The sequence below is a fragment of the Anser brachyrhynchus genome, assembly GCF_964034855.1.
Source record: "Anser brachyrhynchus genome assembly, chromosome: 1".
NCBI lineage: Eukaryota > Metazoa > Chordata > Aves > Anseriformes > Anatidae > Anser > Anser brachyrhynchus.
The window spans coordinates 181,505,730-181,524,237 of record NC_137694.1 but is presented as its reverse complement, the minus strand read 5'-3'; the positions used below and the strand labels follow the sequence as shown (position 1 = coordinate 181,524,237).

The following is an 18,508-nucleotide window of genomic DNA, read 5'->3' as shown; positions in this document are numbered from 1 at the left end:
AGGGCTACTTTGCAGTAAAGAATGCTGAAGCTCCATTTTATTCAAAAAACAATAATTATATACAACTACAAAAATAATTGCTTCAAAAAATGGATTGAGTTGAGAGCACCAGGAAACACCACAGCCACTGAAGGAACAAGAATAAGTCATTCCTCTTTCAAAAAAAAAAAAAAACCAACGTTAAGAACTCCAAGACAAAGCTCTCCCCTCAACATCTTTAGGGAAATAGCCCTTTAAGGTGCATGCAAGTTTCTCACTGATGGTTCAAGTTAATGCTCACTCTCTGTGAGCTTTATGCGTTCATTTGACAACACGAGATATATTTCATACCAGATTTCACTAAACTGCAGGACTCAGGATCCTCCAGCCGGACATCTGAAAACGAAGCTTCAGACGGCAGCTTCTTCTGTTCATCTTTTAAGCTCTGTGCAATTTGCTGCAGAGGAAGACACGCCACAAAAAAATTATATGTATAAAATATATATATTATTTAAGCAGCATTATGCTTTGATTATAATAGAGTAAAGAGTACTAAATTGCGAAAGGAGTCAGCTATACTGACTGTCACCAATATTTCAAAGAAATGAAAACAAATAAAGACAGCTGTTTCCAAAACAGTAAATGAAATATTACAAACAGTACAAATAGTACAAACTTCAGATTCACAAGCACTGAACTGGTCTCTGTAAAGCACTGTTCTTTCCATTTTGCCTGTTTTTACTGATCTCTGAAGATTAACCAGTTAAGACACCTAGAAAGAGAAGCTCAAAACAGGGGAACCCAATTCAACACTTAATTGGGTTTCATACAGATAATGTCTATGATGGCTTTATTCCTACAAATGTTACGTGCAGATGGTCCTGAAGTGCTCTCTAGTTTATTCCCTGCAGGAGTTCAAGAAAAAGCTTTCCGCTAACATTACTCAACACTTGCACGCTTCGACCTTTTTCCACCGCTTGGTCTGCTTCACAGCAACTACAGGCAGCAAGAACGGGCAGAGAACTGCATTAATATTTGAGCAGAGCAGCGCAAGAAATACTTCTGCCCCATGCTTTTAACATTTTAATAATTAATTTACTCAGACAGAAGGTTTCTCTAAATAGTAAGGTTTTGAGGTTTAAAAGCAATCAAACATCAAAATGAGTCCCAAACCAGGTAAAAAACAGTGTTATGAGGACAAATGAAGAAGAGCATACTTGCTCTCTGTAGAACGAACTGTAAAGCATACTTTCTTTCTCTTCCTAACTGAATGGCCAGAGAACTCGTTAGAAAATTGCAAAAGCACTGGTTGATAGAGGAAGAGCAACTGAAGTCATTTGTCTGCACTTGCGCAAAGCATTTGATCCTTGACACTGTCCCGCACGATATCCTTGTCTCCAAGTTGGAGGGACATGGATTTGACGGATGGACCACTTGGTGGGTAAGGAATCGGCTGGATGGTCATGCTCAAAGAGTTGCGGTCAATGGCTCAATGTCCAGGCGGAGATCAGTGACGAGTGGTGTTCCTCGGGGGCCAGTATTGGGACCGGCGCTGTTGAACATCTTTGTTGGTGACACAGACGGTGGGATCGAGTGCACCCTCAGCATGTTTGCCAATGGCACCAAGCTGAGTGGTGAGGTTGACACGCTGGAGGGAAGGGATGCCATCCAGAGGGACCTGGGCCTGTGCGAACCCCATGAGATTCAACAAGCCAATGTGAAAGGTCCTGCATCTGGGCTGGGACAATCCCAAGCACAAGTCCAGTCTGGGTGGAGAATGGATTGAGAGCAGCCCTGAGAAGGACCTGAGGGTGTTGGCTGAGCTCGACGCTAGCCGGCAATGTGTGCTTGCAGCCCAGAAAGCCACCTGTATACTGGGCTGCACCAAAAGCAGCGTGGCCAGCAGGGTGAGGGAGGGGACTGTCCCCCTCTGCTCTGCTCTTGTGAGACCCCACCTGGAGTGCTGCGTTCAGCTCTGGGGCCCTCAATATAAGAAGCACGCAGACCTACTAGAACAAGTCCAGAGGAGGGCCACAAAGATGATCAAGGGGCTGGAGCACCTCTCCTATGAAGACAGGCTGAGGGAGCTGGGGTTGTTCAGCCTGGAGAAAAGAAGGCTCCAAGAGGACCTTACAGTGACCTTCCAGTGCCAGAAGGGGGCCTACAGGAAAGGTGGGAAGGGACTCTTGGTCAGGGAGTGTGGGGATAAGACAAGGGGGAATGGCTTTAAACTAAAAAAGGGCAGATTTAGATTAGATGTTAGGAAGAAATTCTTCCCTCAGAGGGTGGTGAGGCCCTGGCACAGGCTGCCCAGAGAAGCTGTGGATGCCCCATCCCTGGAGGTGTTCAAGGCCAGGCTGGATGGGGCTTTGGGCAACCTGGTCTGGTGGGAGGTGTCCCTGCCCATGGCAGGGGGTTGTAACTGGGTGATCTTTGAGGTCCCTTCCAACCCAAACCATTCTGAGATTCTATGAAAATAAGGCCTTATGTAAGCAAACAATGCAGAAACCCAACCTAAGGAAGGTATAGCTAACATTAGAAAATTATCACAATCATTTTTGCATTCAGTTATATTCACTCAGATTTAGTAAAAATACTGCACTCCAAACAGTCATACTGGTAAAACTTCTGATCATTAGCTACCCTGAACGTAGGGATCCCACTTAGCTACATTTTGTGTGGTGGGCTTCTCAATTACTAGTTTTGCCTTTTCTTCGAAAACCTTTTGGTCATTAAACTTTCAGCATAAAGGGCAAGGATACTACAAAATTAACTACCTTCAGGATTTGTAAATCCTTTCTTAAAAACTTATGAGTGTCATTTATAATCAAAGACATAAACTGTAACATAGCAAAAGTTTTAAACACATATAACAACAAGACTATAGCAATGCAAATTCAGCACTAAGAGGTTTCTCACTGTGTTTGCCTGTTTAGAGGCAAAAATTGAACACAATAAGATAGAGTTCTACAATGTTAAATGTCTTCCGGCCCTAAGAAATACACACATCTACGCACATATATACGTAAAACACAGAAGCTTTAGAGCTAAGTAATGATCTGATTCCAAAGTGAAACAACAGTTTCTCTACTGACACATCAGCTGCAATTAAGTCCTATGATTTTCTAAGGACCACCAGCTGTTCTGGTAGATAATGAAAAGCAGAATGGACCAGTGAAATCTGCATCTTGCCAATCCATGCTGGAATTATCATTCTTTGCCAGCTCCATCCTTTGACAGCTAGGAAGCCTCATTATGAAATGAATGGCAACAGTTATTTTGGGGGATTTTTGTTATGCCTAATCCCTTCCAAGTAATGCTACCTTCCAGCTGCATATCAAATACAGATTCCTCTAGCCAAAAAAAACCAATTTGAAGTCTTTCATTGGACACATTTTTAATTTAGCGAGTACTCTCATTCTGAATATTTCATCAACATAGTATTGACCTCTTAAACAAAGTAGAGTTAGCCTGATTCCTTTCACTAGGAACATTGAGTCAAAGGGCTTGGAATGACTGCTAAAATGGCTAATACTGGTAAGAACTTCAAAAAGGCAACTGGAAACCATTGATGACATGTTAAATTATATAAAGGCAAAACCAAGTCTCCCCTCATATCATCTGTGTGCAGTGTACCCACGTTCATACCAAACACTAGTTGACCAGTAGTTCCGAAAACAAACCTGGAGCTAACTGCGCCTGTCTAAAGCTTCTCTTCAACTCCAGCTCAACTGAAGAACACCAAGTAACACCTACTAGTTTTGAAAGTAAATAAAAATTTACTGTTATGAGGGAAAATTTAGAAGCTTCAAGTTTAGATAAAACCGTTAACTGTGAGAACTATCACCAGTTTTATTGAGCGTGACATGAAGTGCTTCCTGACATCCAGTTTAGGGTCATAATTTAATCAGCAGGTGCCTCTTTGATAGTGCCAGTAAGACTAAATACACCTAAAAAACAGAAAATCCCATCTGCAAAGCACTATACCATACAAATGTACATACTGCGTATAAAAAGAAAACCAAATCAAGGACAATAAAAGCTGATCGTATACCTCCATCATTTCCAACTTGTCAGGATATGCAAGATCCCCCGGAGCAGGTTTGTAGCCTATGATATCAGTCTGAATGTAGATGTGTGTCCTATAGACAAGACGCTCTTGTACATCTTCTAACATCTGCTTGACACCAGCAGCAAACGCACCCAATTGTTCAGCTTATAAAGAAAAAAAAATTGTTAATTTAATTACATAACAAGTTTATAGATGCACAAGTTTAAGTATCACATACAGAACTGTTACAAAACTGACTTGCTGCAGAAGGCAGACCATTTTTGGACTAGTGGCATGCAGACAAATTTGTGACAAACGAGGAATTGCTGAACTCCATATTGCAGTCATTGTAGCTCTCCAAATTTGTATCACGTGTGAAAACGTGAACTCCCGCTCACAACATCAGACACCACGTCAGAGTTGAGAGCTGTGCTTACTTAAGGCTGGTCAGAGGGGCATTTCTGCCTGGATACCAGACCTATGTGCTTTGGTTTTATCACAGCCAATGCCTGCAGTATGACTACTGAGAGCTGACAAGCTAACTCACCTACCTACCCAACACAGCAGATGATCCAAAGCAGCTCAAGTCCAGCTTGAGAACTATTGTATCAGCCTGAGTTTAATAGTAGTCATTCACTTCTTAAGATTAGCCTAAGGACTATGTTACAATTTTTTTCCTTGTTCCCAATAGTGTTACAATCTTGCTTCCAGGAAAATGAACAATCCTTCATGATATTGGCACAGTTCAGAGACAAAGAGCTACGCTGTTATATACCAGCTACCAAGTATGATCTCTGTTTATCACTTGGTGCATGGCTAAGACTGTGAAATTATTCCATCACATGCTGGTAATGAGAAAGGAAATGAGTTACCAGGTATTTTTGATGGTCAGCCCACTTCTAATAGAACATGGACACTGAACACTTAAAACTCCAAAACCTGCCAACTCCACTGCTGAAGTTACAATTTCTAACCAGGGAACCACTATGTCCAGGAAAATGAACAAAAATCAGGTACACATGTTGATAAAAGAAAAGGAATACAGAAAGCTGTATGGATGCTGCATCAGCAGAGCCAAATGAAGCACTTTATTCATTTGAAAAGACTCATTTATATCAGTCTTGGAGTCTGCCATTCGCTGGGTGAATGGTTGTTTGTATTTGTACAATCTACAGAAAATGGGACTCAATAACATCGGGATATTAATTTAAGTGAAGATAAAACACAGACCCATAAAATACAAACCTTGCTATTATAAACAAAAAAAGCCATAATTTATTTAAAATAACCTTACCTCATCTTTGACATGTTTAAGACCCATTAGAGAAGAAAAAAAAAATCTAGGGAGTTTGTTGCCTGTGCTCTTGAATAATTTTATCAATTAGACAGAACGTTAAAAGCAATTAGATTCCATCTCTGAGTTACCATTGTTCTGTACATGATCTTCAAGCATCTCATTTTTAAGAATCCCACAGAGTTCAGACAGTGTCTCTAAGTGGATAACGTGAATGATCATTGGCCGCAGGACATCATATAGTGAAAGACACAACTTCTCCAAGAGCTCGCTATGAAGAAAAAATGAAGCACAGCAAAACATTTCAGGATCCCTCAATAATCAACCTAAAATCTTATCACAAATACTGGTTATTTTATGGCAAGGATTTTTTAAATGAGTGTGAGAAAACAATGCAAAATGCTATCATAAAAATAATAAAGGACTGTTTAAAAAACAAGCCCAAGTTCCTATCAAGGAAAATCTTGGTAAGCTCTACTATAACTGTTTCCAACATTGCAGGACACACTTCCCAGTCTAGCTGAAGTTATGAAATCAGTGCAGTATCAAACACCAAAAATTCCATTTCCATTTGTTAAAATATTTCTTTACTGCTCACATAGATGTGTGTCTTGGTTAAGATACGAATGGCATTCATTCTAGGCATTTTTGCCACTCAATGACCCCTTTATTAGTCACAGATTATTTGAATGTTCAGATCACGTCAGCAGCTAATCTCCCAGTTAGACTAGGAAATACAAACACTAAGAATATGTAAGCATTTACAGTATACTGCAGTTAATGAGTTTACTGTGTTGTACACATTTTTTAATTCAATAAGAATCTCTGACAACAGAAAAAGGACACTTCAAGTTCCTTTCAGGGCTTGAAAAACAAAAGGTGAACGCTCACAGAAAAAAACATTTTTAATGTCTCTCTTCTAGAATTCTATAGCTTTACAAGCCACTTGATAAAAGAGTATCCCCCTTTATGCTAAAAGCAGAAACAAAGAAGAAAGTTTCATCAGCCTTATTAAACAGAACACTCAATTTCACATCTCTACTCTTGCATCTGTATACAGACACCTTACTATTATTTCCTCTCAGTATCTCAGCACTTTAGAAAAAATGAGGTTATTTATTATGCACTTAAGAAAAACCTAAAAAGGTACTTTTGTACCAAAGGTCCAATGTTTCAAATGTATTTGAAACATTTTCCTCAAAACACCTTACTTAGGTATAAGCAAGAAAGGGAAACAGTTTCTTATGACAGGGGATAACTACATGCCATTGATTCAAAAATAACCGCTCTCATTCTTGTCCGCTCTCATTCTTGGCGTGTAATGCAACAGTGAGGAAATTTCTTTCTGAACAATATTCTGTACTAATTTCAAGGAAGGACATTTACTTCAGGATTTGGACTAAATTGGCTCTTAAGTCAACTGAGTTAGGTCACCTCAAATCCTGAGCACATCTCACATGAGACCTCAGTTTCTCAGAGAACAGTTCCTTCTCAGGGAAGGAAAAAGAAAAGAGTAGCATCACAGCTACTGCAACTCTTTACTCAAACTTCCAACAAAGGAACGAGAGAGTTGGGAGAAGAACTTTATCTTCCCGAGATATATATTTTAAAAGTAACCATGACCCCTTATCTATGACCCCTTCTCCCATGCTCCTGCTCAGAGGAATACACCTCCACGCTTTGATGAATTTCTTAGGCTTTGGAGTCCATCCATAAGGTTCAGACATCTTTCAGAACTCTGCAACATGGAGGATTTTTAGCCAGGCTTTGTGTGTCTTTATCAGCCTAATACAAAAACAGTTATGGGCTGTAGAATTGAAAACTTCTATACCTACTTCCAAAGCAACTGTGTGTCACTATCTCTCTGACCATTTACATTACTCAGATTACTTACAAAGAATGTAAATGATCAGCTTCACTTGAAGGAAAAAACACAAGAGCATCAAATCCTGATGCATAAAAGAATCTAAGATTTTTTTTTTTTCATGCTGGCTATTACCAAACCACTTCAATACCACCCTATCTGCCATATATTGTTGACTGCCATATCACAACACCGTAAATACTATATGCAGTAAAACAAAAACAGCATGTACCACCTACTCCAGTTTTGGTGTTGGTTTTGTGAAGAACTCATTGTAAAGCTGGTGTTCATCCTGGCATACATGGACCATAAAGGCACAACCACTTCGTACCTGTGTGCAGAGAAATACAAATACTTGATTATTAAATGATTTTCCTTGCATCGGTGCCAAAGGACATGTATTATATAACTACAGATATGATTAAATGGAAGCTTTATGAAATTGAAAATTGAGATCAACTACAACCCTAAAAAGATTTTACCAGCGAAATAAGTGCTCATTGTGCAAATACTGTCCCTTTTTGTTTCTTATGAAATTTAAGTAACCACATTTCATGCTTCTGTAAATAACCCTTTCTGAGGTTTGTAGCAGAGCAAAGTTTTTACAGAAGAATCTTTCGCAAAACACATTAACTGAAAAAATCACTAAAAACTTCATATGATTCAAAACCACAAACAAAATCTCATAATTCTGTGTGTAAAGGGTCAAATTAAATAAATGAGTTTTACTGAGAGAAGGGGAAAAATGAAAATATATTAAAAAAAAAAAAAACACAACACATGACCACTCTCTGCTTACCAAAGCACAATGATCTCTGTTGTTCTGACTGGTTAATTCTGTAACGGTGCTGGCGATACTCGGACCAAGCAAAAGCTCCCTCTGATCGAGGTAACATTGATGGATTTCATTGAGAACTTGTTGATACCTAGGCCAAACAATCAAGAAATTAGAACATTGACAACATCCTAATGCTTATTTTCTGGTAAACATAAAATTAATTTTAATATCTTCTTTCAAGTCTATGTAATTTCAATTTTTAGTTTAACACATTATTTGTTTAAAAGAAAGTTTTATTAAAATAGAAATAAAGATTTTTAAAACTTAAAATAGCTGAAAATAAATTCCATAGATATACTCACTCTGGCATTTTTTCAGATCTTTGCTCTACTTGCTCAATAAGAGTCTAATAAATAAAAAGAAAAAAGTTATTAGCAGCAAATGAGTTTTTCTTATCATTGGACAATAGTTGAGAATTATCTTCTCCCTGGACAGTTAATATGCAATCCTTGTATTCACACTACCAATAAATTTAAAACCCATTTTCAAAGCTTTATGTTCAACAGTTAACTACCAGTCTACTTACTCTGACTTTGGGAGCAGCTGCTCTGAATTTTACATAAAACAGTGTGAAGGCATTGTCAGAATTTGGCACAGATGAAGGATCCTGAAAGAAGACGTGGATAATTGGTTAAAATGGAAAATATTGTATTTGACTTCTAGCATTAACCATCTGAGAAAATCAGGCTCTAAAACAGGGAACTGGATTTTTACAGTCTTTGACAATTTCCACCTAGAAAGGCGTGCTTGTTTCAGAACTCAGATAAGGCAGATAGAAGAACAAAAGCCACGATGAAAGCTTCAACGAACAGTCTCTACAGCAAAAGTAACTTCCAGTAATTACGACACTCTCCATTTGAGATAACAATTTCCTCTGGACCTGCCACAGTACTACTGAGTATTGCTCTTTGATCCATGGTACTACAATGGAACAAAATTTCCCTTGCAGGTCTTGTCCCAGACCTGAGAAGATAAATTTCAACGCACATTTGAGCTTCAACTAGAAGGTCAAGTTTTCAGGCACTTGCTCCTGCGGCTCCTTAGATTATCTGGATGGACTCTAGCACTAACGCAGCACAGTAGAAACCCTGGTTAGCAACCAGCTTTCTTCGCCTCATCCCTACTGATGACATCAAAAGAAGCACATGCCCTTCTCCTGAAGCACAGTGAGGGCAGGAAAACTATCCTGTCTTCCCTATCTCCTCTTCATTTCCCCCCTGTGAGCAACCTGATCATCCTTCAAACACAGATTGCGATGCCCAGACACTTGCACGTGAGGTGTGACACAGAAGAATGTCTAGTTCTCATCAGCCCTTTAACAGTCCTCACAAGACCTCTGTTATGCCACAACAGGAAAACTCAACACTTGACCACAGCTAAAGATCACTTGGCACTTCTAGCAGATAAGAACATAAGGTATCTTGGAGAAATATGCAAAACACACACACACACAAAAACATGCAGATGGGAAGAAGGTCATCTGTCTCCTGGTAGAGGTTTCCTCCCTGACTTACGACTGCTAAGCAGCAGTTCAAATCTGGGAAAGAGGTTTCACTTTGTTCTGCAGACATGCTTATTAACAGGAATGTCCAATTCTGCCTGGATTCTCCTAAGTCATGGAAATCCGCTGGCATCAAACCAAGCTATACCAAGTTTTTATCTTGATTTTTTAAATAATATGTCATTTTATACCAGACATGGAACACGTTCAATGCCATTTAACCAAGACCTTTACTCTGAGAGTATCCTTTAGCAATAGTTTCCACAAAAAATGCCTAAAATCCCTTCATTTGTATCAGTTCTCAATTCCAGCATCTTTCAGTTTCACTGGTTATCCCTCAAGACACCAAGTCTGACTATAAGAGGACTGAGCAAAGCATTCAACAATTAATCAGAGAAAGAAATAAAACAGGCAGAAAAGGACATCTGCCTCTCCTTTCTCCTCTGCTAAAATACTGCATCATGAGATTATTAATGTTTTAATACCAGAAAACCTCCCTACTCACCTTTATGCCAAAACTCCCTGGAGTGAGTAGGAATGAAGCACCTAACTGCTCCCTGTGACTCCTGAACATCGTTGTTAACGTTTTAAAACTGACCAAAAGAGAGTAGCAAAACCAAGAGGAACCTGTCAGTTATTCTGCAGCTACGCTAAGCACCACGGACTTATCAAAGAAGAATTATTTAGATGACCAAAAGCACCCCAAAATTCTTTCTGCCTAGCATAGTAGTGGCAGACTCACGTCAGGAACTCAGAGCTGTTGTGCTTTAAAACAGGTTTTATCCCGATTCCTGCCTCTTGCGTCCACCCTTCAAGTATTCCCCTCAACCTCTCTACATCTCTAACAATTCATCTCCAGAGCTAATCCCCACAGTACCGTATTTCTCTCGTGCACCTCCCCATTTGTCAACACAGATAGCAGCACGTGCTGTGGCTGATTCAGAGCTGCTGTGCACGAACCAGTTCAGGGAAGCATGCCGTCTGGCCAGCTGCTTGCTGCCCCTCAGCAGTTTTAACTCAGCTACTTAGCCATTCCTGGCCTTTGGCAACTTCATCTGCTTAGTCTCCAACTTCCCTCTTTTCTTTTTTTTTTTCCTTTTAGATCACCAAGTCTCTGCCAGATTTTGGCTGAAACTTGGCCAATCCACACAAACATTGTGGCACCCATGATAGGACTGACCTATTTTCACAGACAATTGCTGACACCTCCCATCCACAAAATAAAACCGACAACAGAATAAAACCGTATAGCATTACAACACACATTTCAGTACAGCTTGAGATACCACTTACTGATCCCCCTTACCCTTTTCATCAACTGGCTTGTGAGGTTCTGTAGTGTGTTCACAGTGTACGTCTTGATAAGGTGCATAGCTTTAGAAAGGCATTGTTTAAACTTGGTCAAATATACAGGATAGTCTTTAAAATTTGGCTGGAAAAAACAAGAAACCCATTTTAAATAAGAACAAAAAGAGTCAAAAGGTTATCAAAACTTAAGATACTTCTACTAGCCAGAAATGCTAATTTACACAAACTAAAAGCAAAAGTCTATAAAAACATTAAGTATATTCAATAAAAAAAAATATTCTTAAGTATATAAACTGTCATCATTGCTTTCTGACTGTATTTGACAGACAGGATATTGTAGAGGAAAAAAAAATAGTTTGAATACATAGTTTTGAAACCTAAGACTTAACTAGAAACAATTCAGAACTACTTACATGTGATGAAATATATGCAATACAATCATCAAGCTTAGCCAGCATGGGAATGAATCCTTCACTGTTCACAGACAATGTGGGGGAATTCAGTTTCTTTGGAAAACAAGACAAAGCATCATTGCTATAACCAATGTAACCTAATTTTAGTGATGTAGTTCAGAAGATTAGTACATTTTCATTTGCTAAAATTATTAACAGTGAAATAATATACTTACTGTGTTGATGTTTTCCAGCTCATTAAAATAAGAAAGTTTCTGCTGGATGTTTTCAGCCAGGTCAACAAGTTCTGACTATTAAAAAAAGCAATAAATTACAGAAAACCAATAACTCAGCAAGTAATTTAAATACGGGAAAAAAAAATCAGCCTCCCTTTCCCCAAAATTGAGACGTAAAACACTCTCAGCATCTCAACACACACTAGTGTTAACTATCTTCAAATAACATGCACCTGAACAAATACAACGAAACACGCAGAATATAGCAGTGCATGCTCTCTCTCTGCCTCTCTCTCAAAGATACATTCCTCTCAGAAGTGTCTTTAAAAAGTCTATTCTACAGGTTTGTCCGCATTCCACAGATAGTCCTGCATACAAACACCGGCGCTGACATCAGTATTTCAGAGAACTCCAAGTCTTGTATTTCAGGACTGGAGCCTTTAAAAGTTCTCCCTTTTCCAGTTTGGAACATCTCAGATCATCCACAAAAATGGAGAACTCTTAAAAGTCAGCATAGAGATGCAGAGATAGTAACTTGGAAGCTGCTTTCTCTTTGAACTTGTTAATCCTGCTTCTCTGTACACTGAAACAGCCCATGCTATCCAGCAAGCATGGAGAAGGTCAAAAGTTTTTGGAACTGTATTTTAGTCTGTAATTTATTTTCAACACCGTAAACAGTATTTCTAATTCTCATCTATGTATTTAAGAACTTTATTCTATCGATTCATCTGAAATTGATATTGTTTCTTCCACAAAGATGTACAACTACTACAGCAGGTGGGGATGAGGATGGCAGACACCAACAAAAAATTGCTTAAAAGTTTTTGTTTTCAAAAGAGACAAATACATGTTCTCTACCATCCCTCTCTTACAAGGTACTTCTTTCTTTAACCATTCCTTCAAACAAATTCCGATTACACCACGAGTATGTGTTATGTTTCTGCTGTTTATGAAAGATATTCATGCCATATTTAAAACGAGGCAATAGTTTATGAGTAAAAGCAAAGACAAAGAGTTCATGATTCGTCCTTCCCTCTCCTCCCCCTGAAAAGCAGAATAAAAATAAGACTAATTTTGGACCAGGATATTTTATAATTACAAGTTACATGCAACATCATGCCTCAACAACCTTGGATCACTGAAGTTCTGAGGGCTAAGAAAGCATGTCTGCTTTTATCCCTGCTGGAAAGGGAAAGAGAATATCTGGGAACTAAGCTAATAACTGGAGAAAAAGATCCACTTTTCTTCTTCAAATAACCAGCTCAAAATATTTCTGACACGAATTACTGATCTCAATAAGATTTGTACTTGTCAGGCATCGATTACCAAAGCTCCTATCAACCAGCCTCCCTTCTTGATTGAAGCATGTATCAACACATGCTAAACATCCCACTACACAGAGCCTTACACCCTGAACTGCAGGTGAAACACTGGAAAGGTGCTCCAAAGGAAAGGGAGGGATTGTCACCACAGCTCACAAGTTTCCTCAGCCTAAGAAACTTTATGGTACTTTGGAAGCTTCCAGTAATCCTCCCACCGAAGCTTACCTGCTCTTTCAGAAGCTGTTCACAGGCCTCGTGCAGCGTTCCTGTCTTCGTGGACACAAAGAGATACTGTTTCTGCAGTGACTCCAGGTGCTGCAGGGCACTATTCACGTCGTTCAGTATAGTATCACACTGCTCCTCAAACCCAGACAAGTAATCCCTCATCTGCCTAGAGAGAAAAAAAAAGGGGGGGGGGAAGAATCAACAGAAAACAAGCACAATTTCACTTTTCGTATTTACAAATTCAGCTGCCTACAGGGACACTGGCAGTACCTTTCCCTGAGACAAATTAACTCTAGGAATAAGAGACTGGCACCAAGCTCACGTGCACAGTAAGCACGTGTTTCATGACCTGCAGAAATAACAAAGCTGTAGGATTTGGAATAGCAGCCTGTCTAGAGCATGCAAATAATGCCTAAATGGACAGAACACACGTAGCAATTCCTGCAGGCTACTGCTAGCAGCCAAATTCTACCTGCCTTGTGTCCAACAGGGGCAATATTAATTTGGGTCTCCTTTTCTATACAATTTTCAGTTTCCTTTTAGAACCCTCCCAAAGTTGTTGCAGTTCACCATTCACCATCAATGTACAACACGCAAAGAACCAACTTCTTTTTTCCCTGCTCCTCTGGCCTCCTACATATAATTACTCCTCCTGGCCATCCTACAAACCGCCCTGTGTTCATGACACACACACGTGTCTGTCTGCAGTAATACGAACATGCCAACTACCAAAGTGCAAGGCTGCCGCTCTTTACAGGTTGCTAATGATCTGAGCGTGGGCTTTAGCATATGCCTCGATCTCTGCTTTTAGGAAACGCCACGTCCTCAAATGTCAGAGCAAGAGCAGAAGAGATAGACCAAAGATAAATAGAAAAAAGAGAAGAAATTCAGCACAATCTCTTCATAGCCAAGGGCAGGTTTGTAAAGTTTCAAAACACGGGCCAGTTTCCACAGAAGCCACAGCAGGTTTGGCTACGCCGTTCAGCCCTGCTACAGATTCTCACAGAAGTCAGTGGAAAGGAGTTCTTCTGAGCCTGATGGAAAAGTCAGGCAGACAAAAATAGATGAGAATGCCATGTCTCAAAAGCAGAGCCAAACAAAGTGTCGAGGAACGCTGGCAATGCAGCTACACCCTCACAGATAGAGGCCCTGGTGAACTGAATGGTGACAGCAGAATACCGCCCGCACCTGCTTGCCCAGCGTCGCCCTCAGAGCACGCCACTACAGCGGCAGTGGCAGCTGAAAAGGCTCTCAGATAGCTCTCAGGCTGCCTTTGTCTACAGCTCAGCCTATAAGCCAAAAGTAATTCCAAACTGTCTTAATATACTAGGCAGTCTGGAAGGAAATCTGCATCTCTAACTGCTCTGTCACAAGGGAAACAGCCTTCAAGAAGGGCTTTCAGCCTCAGAAAGCTTCCGCTGTTCCAACACATTCCCCGCCAGGTGACCCCAAGCGCATGCTAAGATTATAGGGACAAGATAAAAGTACTTCAGGATTTAAAATAATTAAAATTAAAGAAATTGAGGAAGAACACTTACCTATACTTGGCACTTTCATCTTGATCCATCTGTGTCTGTAGCTGAGCGAACCACGAGAAGAACTAGAAGAGATTTTATAGTGTGAACAACACACCTCACACGCAATGCAATTAATTTTAAAAAAAAAAAGCCACCCTCTCTCTCACCCCCCAAAACAACAGATCAATTAAGTAGAAATTCAGAAGATGAGCTTTTGTTAAAAACAGAGAGGTTTAAGAACTTAGTTACTAATCAAAAAAAAATAAAAATACACCACCATCAGTAGTAAAATAGGAAATAAGGAATTTCATCTGTTCTTATTTGCACAAGAACAAGCAAGGTTTTCACAATAAAAAAGGGGGAGATCTGCCACTCCTCGATATTGGGAGCCACACCACCTTACTCTCACATAAGACTCCACTCAAAATGGAGAAAGTATCTGTTACTCAAGAGCTCAGACTCGAATGATTTTTTCCACAGTTTCTTCATGCATCTTAAAGACTGACAAAAAAAATAATGAAACCACCAAAAGCTGAGCAGGAGACAAAAAAAAATTCGAAGAACCCTCTGAAGAAGATTACTGCACCTTGGAGATTATCCGGAATCGTTTACCTGCTGTGCTGTTTCAATTCTTTCATTCTCCATCCCCAGCATGGCAAATCCTTTCAGGAGAACATCCTCTGTGGATTCTGGCACCGCAGCCGTCAACGTAACGCTTAGAGACTGGGATGTTAGGCTGCACAAATCTTCGATTGGAAGCTGCTCACAAAAACACACAAACTTTAGTCAGTTTATTAAAAATGAGTATGTTCAGCTCAACTACAGTAACAGAATCCAAAGCATCAATTTAAGAAAATTATACTAGCATTTATTTTTGAAGTAATCAGTGCAATGGACGTTTTATTAATCAATATGATAATACACCAAGCACCAGCACAGCTATATATATTCAGAAACACCCAACAAATGTATTTATTTAAAGTCGGAAAATGTAAGTATTTATATAAGTGTAAGTATTTATATATTTGTGTAGGAACTGAAACTGAATATGCATGTACTTGACATACCAATGCATTAATTTCCAATTTAGCTGATTACATACTTCAAGAAATGTACTAGAAAAGTATCTGAGAACATAAGAACTCAGAATTATGTAGAAGCAAAAATAAATACCACTACTGTCGATGCTACACAGCAAGACCACAGTACAGGAATTGTCAAATTTCCTTGCCAGAAGTCCTTGGAAAATTTATGATTTTACGCTCCCAGAACTTATTTGGGAAATACAATTTCAGATTCTTTCAAAGACTTTTTAAGTGAAGAAGTCAAGCTGAATTTTTTTTTTAGAAGTCAAGGAATGGTTCCTGCTGAATAGGAATTATCAGCCGCAATGACTTTTTAAGCAATAAAAATATGGAAAGAAGTAACTTGAGAGAAATGTTATTTAAACATGACTGGAGATGAAAATCAGCTCATATGGTGAAAATAATTCAAAAAGAAACAAACATTGTTATATGATCTTAATTAGCATAACACCCCTTTTGATTCACTTCACAGAAGTTCTATTGCTAAGAAAACGAGTAACAAAAAAACAGAAAACACTACTTAAAAACAACCTGGTATCTCTCTAGAAAGTCACTTGCTTAGTAAAATTTTGATTTTCTGATCATATTACTCTGTCAAAGAAGGAACAACCAAGATTTCATGCGTGAGAAAACACCGAGTGACAGATCTTGTTCGCTTCCTATACATCGCCCACCCTCCCCTACCCCTCTGGAGGAAACCGGGCAGGTTCCTGGCTGCGGAGCTGGGGATTTTCTTGTGAAAATTACTGAGGAAAAGAAGAGCCCATCAGAGCCTGCTTGTTCACAGCAGCTGAGGAGCTGCTGTCCCAGTCCACGTCACCAGCAGCCAGGAACATTTAGCTGAAGCCCTCAGTGCCCTGCCACAAAACTGCGCCCGCGGCAGAGGTTTCTGAGAGCCTTACGACCCCGCTCCAGGAGCAGGACATCCTCCTGCGATCCTTCTGGACACCTGCCAGCGGTTACGTGTGCGGGCATCTACGTGAAAAGCAGGAAGCACGGAATTAGACAGAAAGGGATTGAGGCAGGGGTGGGTCTGCTCCCCCCCCGGGTCGCTTCCACCTTCCCGACACCTGTTGAGAGCCAAAGGTGGGAGTGAGGAGTCAGGAGGGTCAGGGGAGGGGGCTCACCCTGAGCACCAGGCAGCACCTCTGTGCTGGGCGGGCGGCTGAGCGCTGGCCCAGGCTGCCCAGAGAGGCTGTGGGGTCTCCTCCCGGGAGAGCGGCACGAGGCGCCTGGACGGGGTCCCGGGCACCCTGTGCTGGGGGCAGGCCGCGGGCCCCCTCCTCCCCCCCGGCCTCACCTCGGGCGGCACGGGCAGGTCCTCGGCGGCCGCCTTCAGCTCGAGCACGGAGTCTGTCTGGCGGTCGCTGAGCGGGGCGCGGGGCTGCGGGCGGCGGTCCCAGAGGCCCAGGCGGTCCCGCGGCTCCCTCCCCGCCGGCTCGGCGGGCGGCGGCGGCGGCGGCTCCGCCATGGCGGCGGGCGGAACGCGGAGGGGGGCGGAACGGAGGGAGCGCGGAGCGAGCTTCCGGGGGGACGCGCCGGGAGGACGCGTGGCGGCCGGGGGGGGGACGTGCGTCATGGGGGGGGCGGGGGAGGAGGGAAGGGGGGAGAGAGCGCCCCCTAGCGGTGGGAGGTCACCGCCGCCTCGGGGGGAATGGGGGAAATTGGGGGAAATCATGGGGAAGTGGGGGAGATAGTGGGGAACTGGGGAGACTGAGGAATGGGGTAAACGGGGAGATGGGTGAAATGGGGAATTGGGGGAGATGGGGAATTGGGGAGATGGGGGAGATGGGGGAATGGAGGGATGGGGAACTGGGGGAAATGGGGAAGTGGGATACATGGGGAAATAGGGGAGATGGGGAGTTGGGGACATGGGGAAATGGGGACATGGGAAATTGGGAGAGATGGGGAATTGGAGAAGATGGGGAAATGAGGAATTTGGGGAGATGGGGGATGGGGGAGATGGGGGAATGGGGAAATAGGGGAGATGGGGAAGTTGGGGAGATGGGGAAATGGGGGAGATGGAGGCATGGGAGAAATGGGGAACTGGGTGAAATGGTAGAGATGGGGAAATGGGGGAGATAATGGGGAAATGGGGGAGATAATGGGGAAATAGGGGAGATGGGGGAGATGGGGAACTGGGGGAGATGGGAGATGAGGAATTGGGGACATGGGGGAGATGGGGAAAATAGGGGAGATGGGGGAATGGGGGAGATCGGGAAGTGGAGGAGATGGAGGCATGGGGGAAATGGGGAATTGGGGAAAATGGGAGAGATGGGGGAAATTGGGAGGTGGGGGAGACAGGCAAATGGGGATGATGGGGAAGTGGGGGAGATGGGGAAATGGGGAAGATAATGGGGAAATAGGGGAGATAGGGAAATGGGGAACTGGTGAATTGGGGGAGATGAGGAAATGGGGGAGATGGGCATGGCCAGCTGAACGTGGTGGCCAACGGCCTGAGTGAATTGGGGTTGTTGAGGGTGGAGAGGAGAAGGCTGAGGGCAGGCCTCATGGCCCCCTCCCACTATTTGTAAGGGGGCTTTAACAGGGAGGGCATCAGTCTGTCCTCGGAGTGCGAGGAAATGGCCCCATGTCATGCCAGGGGAGGAATTTCTGCACGGAGAGCGGGGTCAGGCATCGGAAGGGGCTGCCCAGGGAAGCGGTGGGGTCCCCGTCCCCGGGAGTACTTGAGGGAGGTGTGGATGCGGTGCCTAGGGACGTGGTGTAGTGATGGGTGCACGGTAGTTACACTCGGCGATCTGTGGGGTCTTTCCAAACCCAAGTGATTCTGTGGTTCTGCTGATACCCCGGGCAGCCTTGGATCTTCCCCAGAGGCACTCACGCCCAACTTGGTGTTGTGTGTGAACTTACAGAGGGTGCACTCGATCCCCTCATC

The 18,508-nt window shown here is 42.1% G+C and overlaps 1 protein-coding gene across 2 annotated transcripts in view; it reads right to left on the bottom strand.

Annotated features, from left to right (window-relative positions):
* COG3 (component of oligomeric golgi complex 3) overlaps positions 1-17,139 on the bottom strand; it is a 31,772-nt gene extending 14,633 nt beyond the window's left edge. The window contains exons 1-14 of one of the 2 annotated variants that reach the window (XM_080552803.1): positions 16,913-17,139; positions 15,140-15,286; positions 14,549-14,610; positions 13,011-13,176; positions 11,464-11,538; positions 11,249-11,341; positions 10,834-10,959; positions 8,553-8,633; positions 8,329-8,372; positions 7,988-8,114; positions 7,428-7,519; positions 5,456-5,595; positions 4,034-4,194; positions 331-436 (exon numbers count right to left, since the gene is read on the bottom strand). In XM_080552803.1, coding sequence (XP_080408929.1) covers positions 331-436; positions 4,034-4,194; positions 5,456-5,595; positions 7,428-7,519; positions 7,988-8,114; positions 8,329-8,372; positions 8,553-8,633; positions 10,834-10,959; positions 11,249-11,341; positions 11,464-11,538; positions 13,011-13,176; positions 14,549-14,610; positions 15,140-15,286; positions 16,913-17,083 — 1,591 coding nt within the window. In that variant the 5' untranslated portion in view covers positions 17,084-17,139. Of the gene's footprint in view, positions 1-330; positions 437-4,033; positions 4,195-5,455; positions 5,596-7,427; positions 7,520-7,987; positions 8,115-8,328; positions 8,373-8,552; positions 8,634-10,833; positions 10,960-11,248; positions 11,342-11,463; positions 11,539-13,010; positions 13,177-14,548; positions 14,611-15,139; positions 15,287-16,514; positions 16,566-16,912 lie in introns of those variants that run through there. The other variant, XM_080552804.1, reaches the window with a different exon arrangement.
* Positions 17,140-18,508: the final 1,369 nt, after the last annotated feature.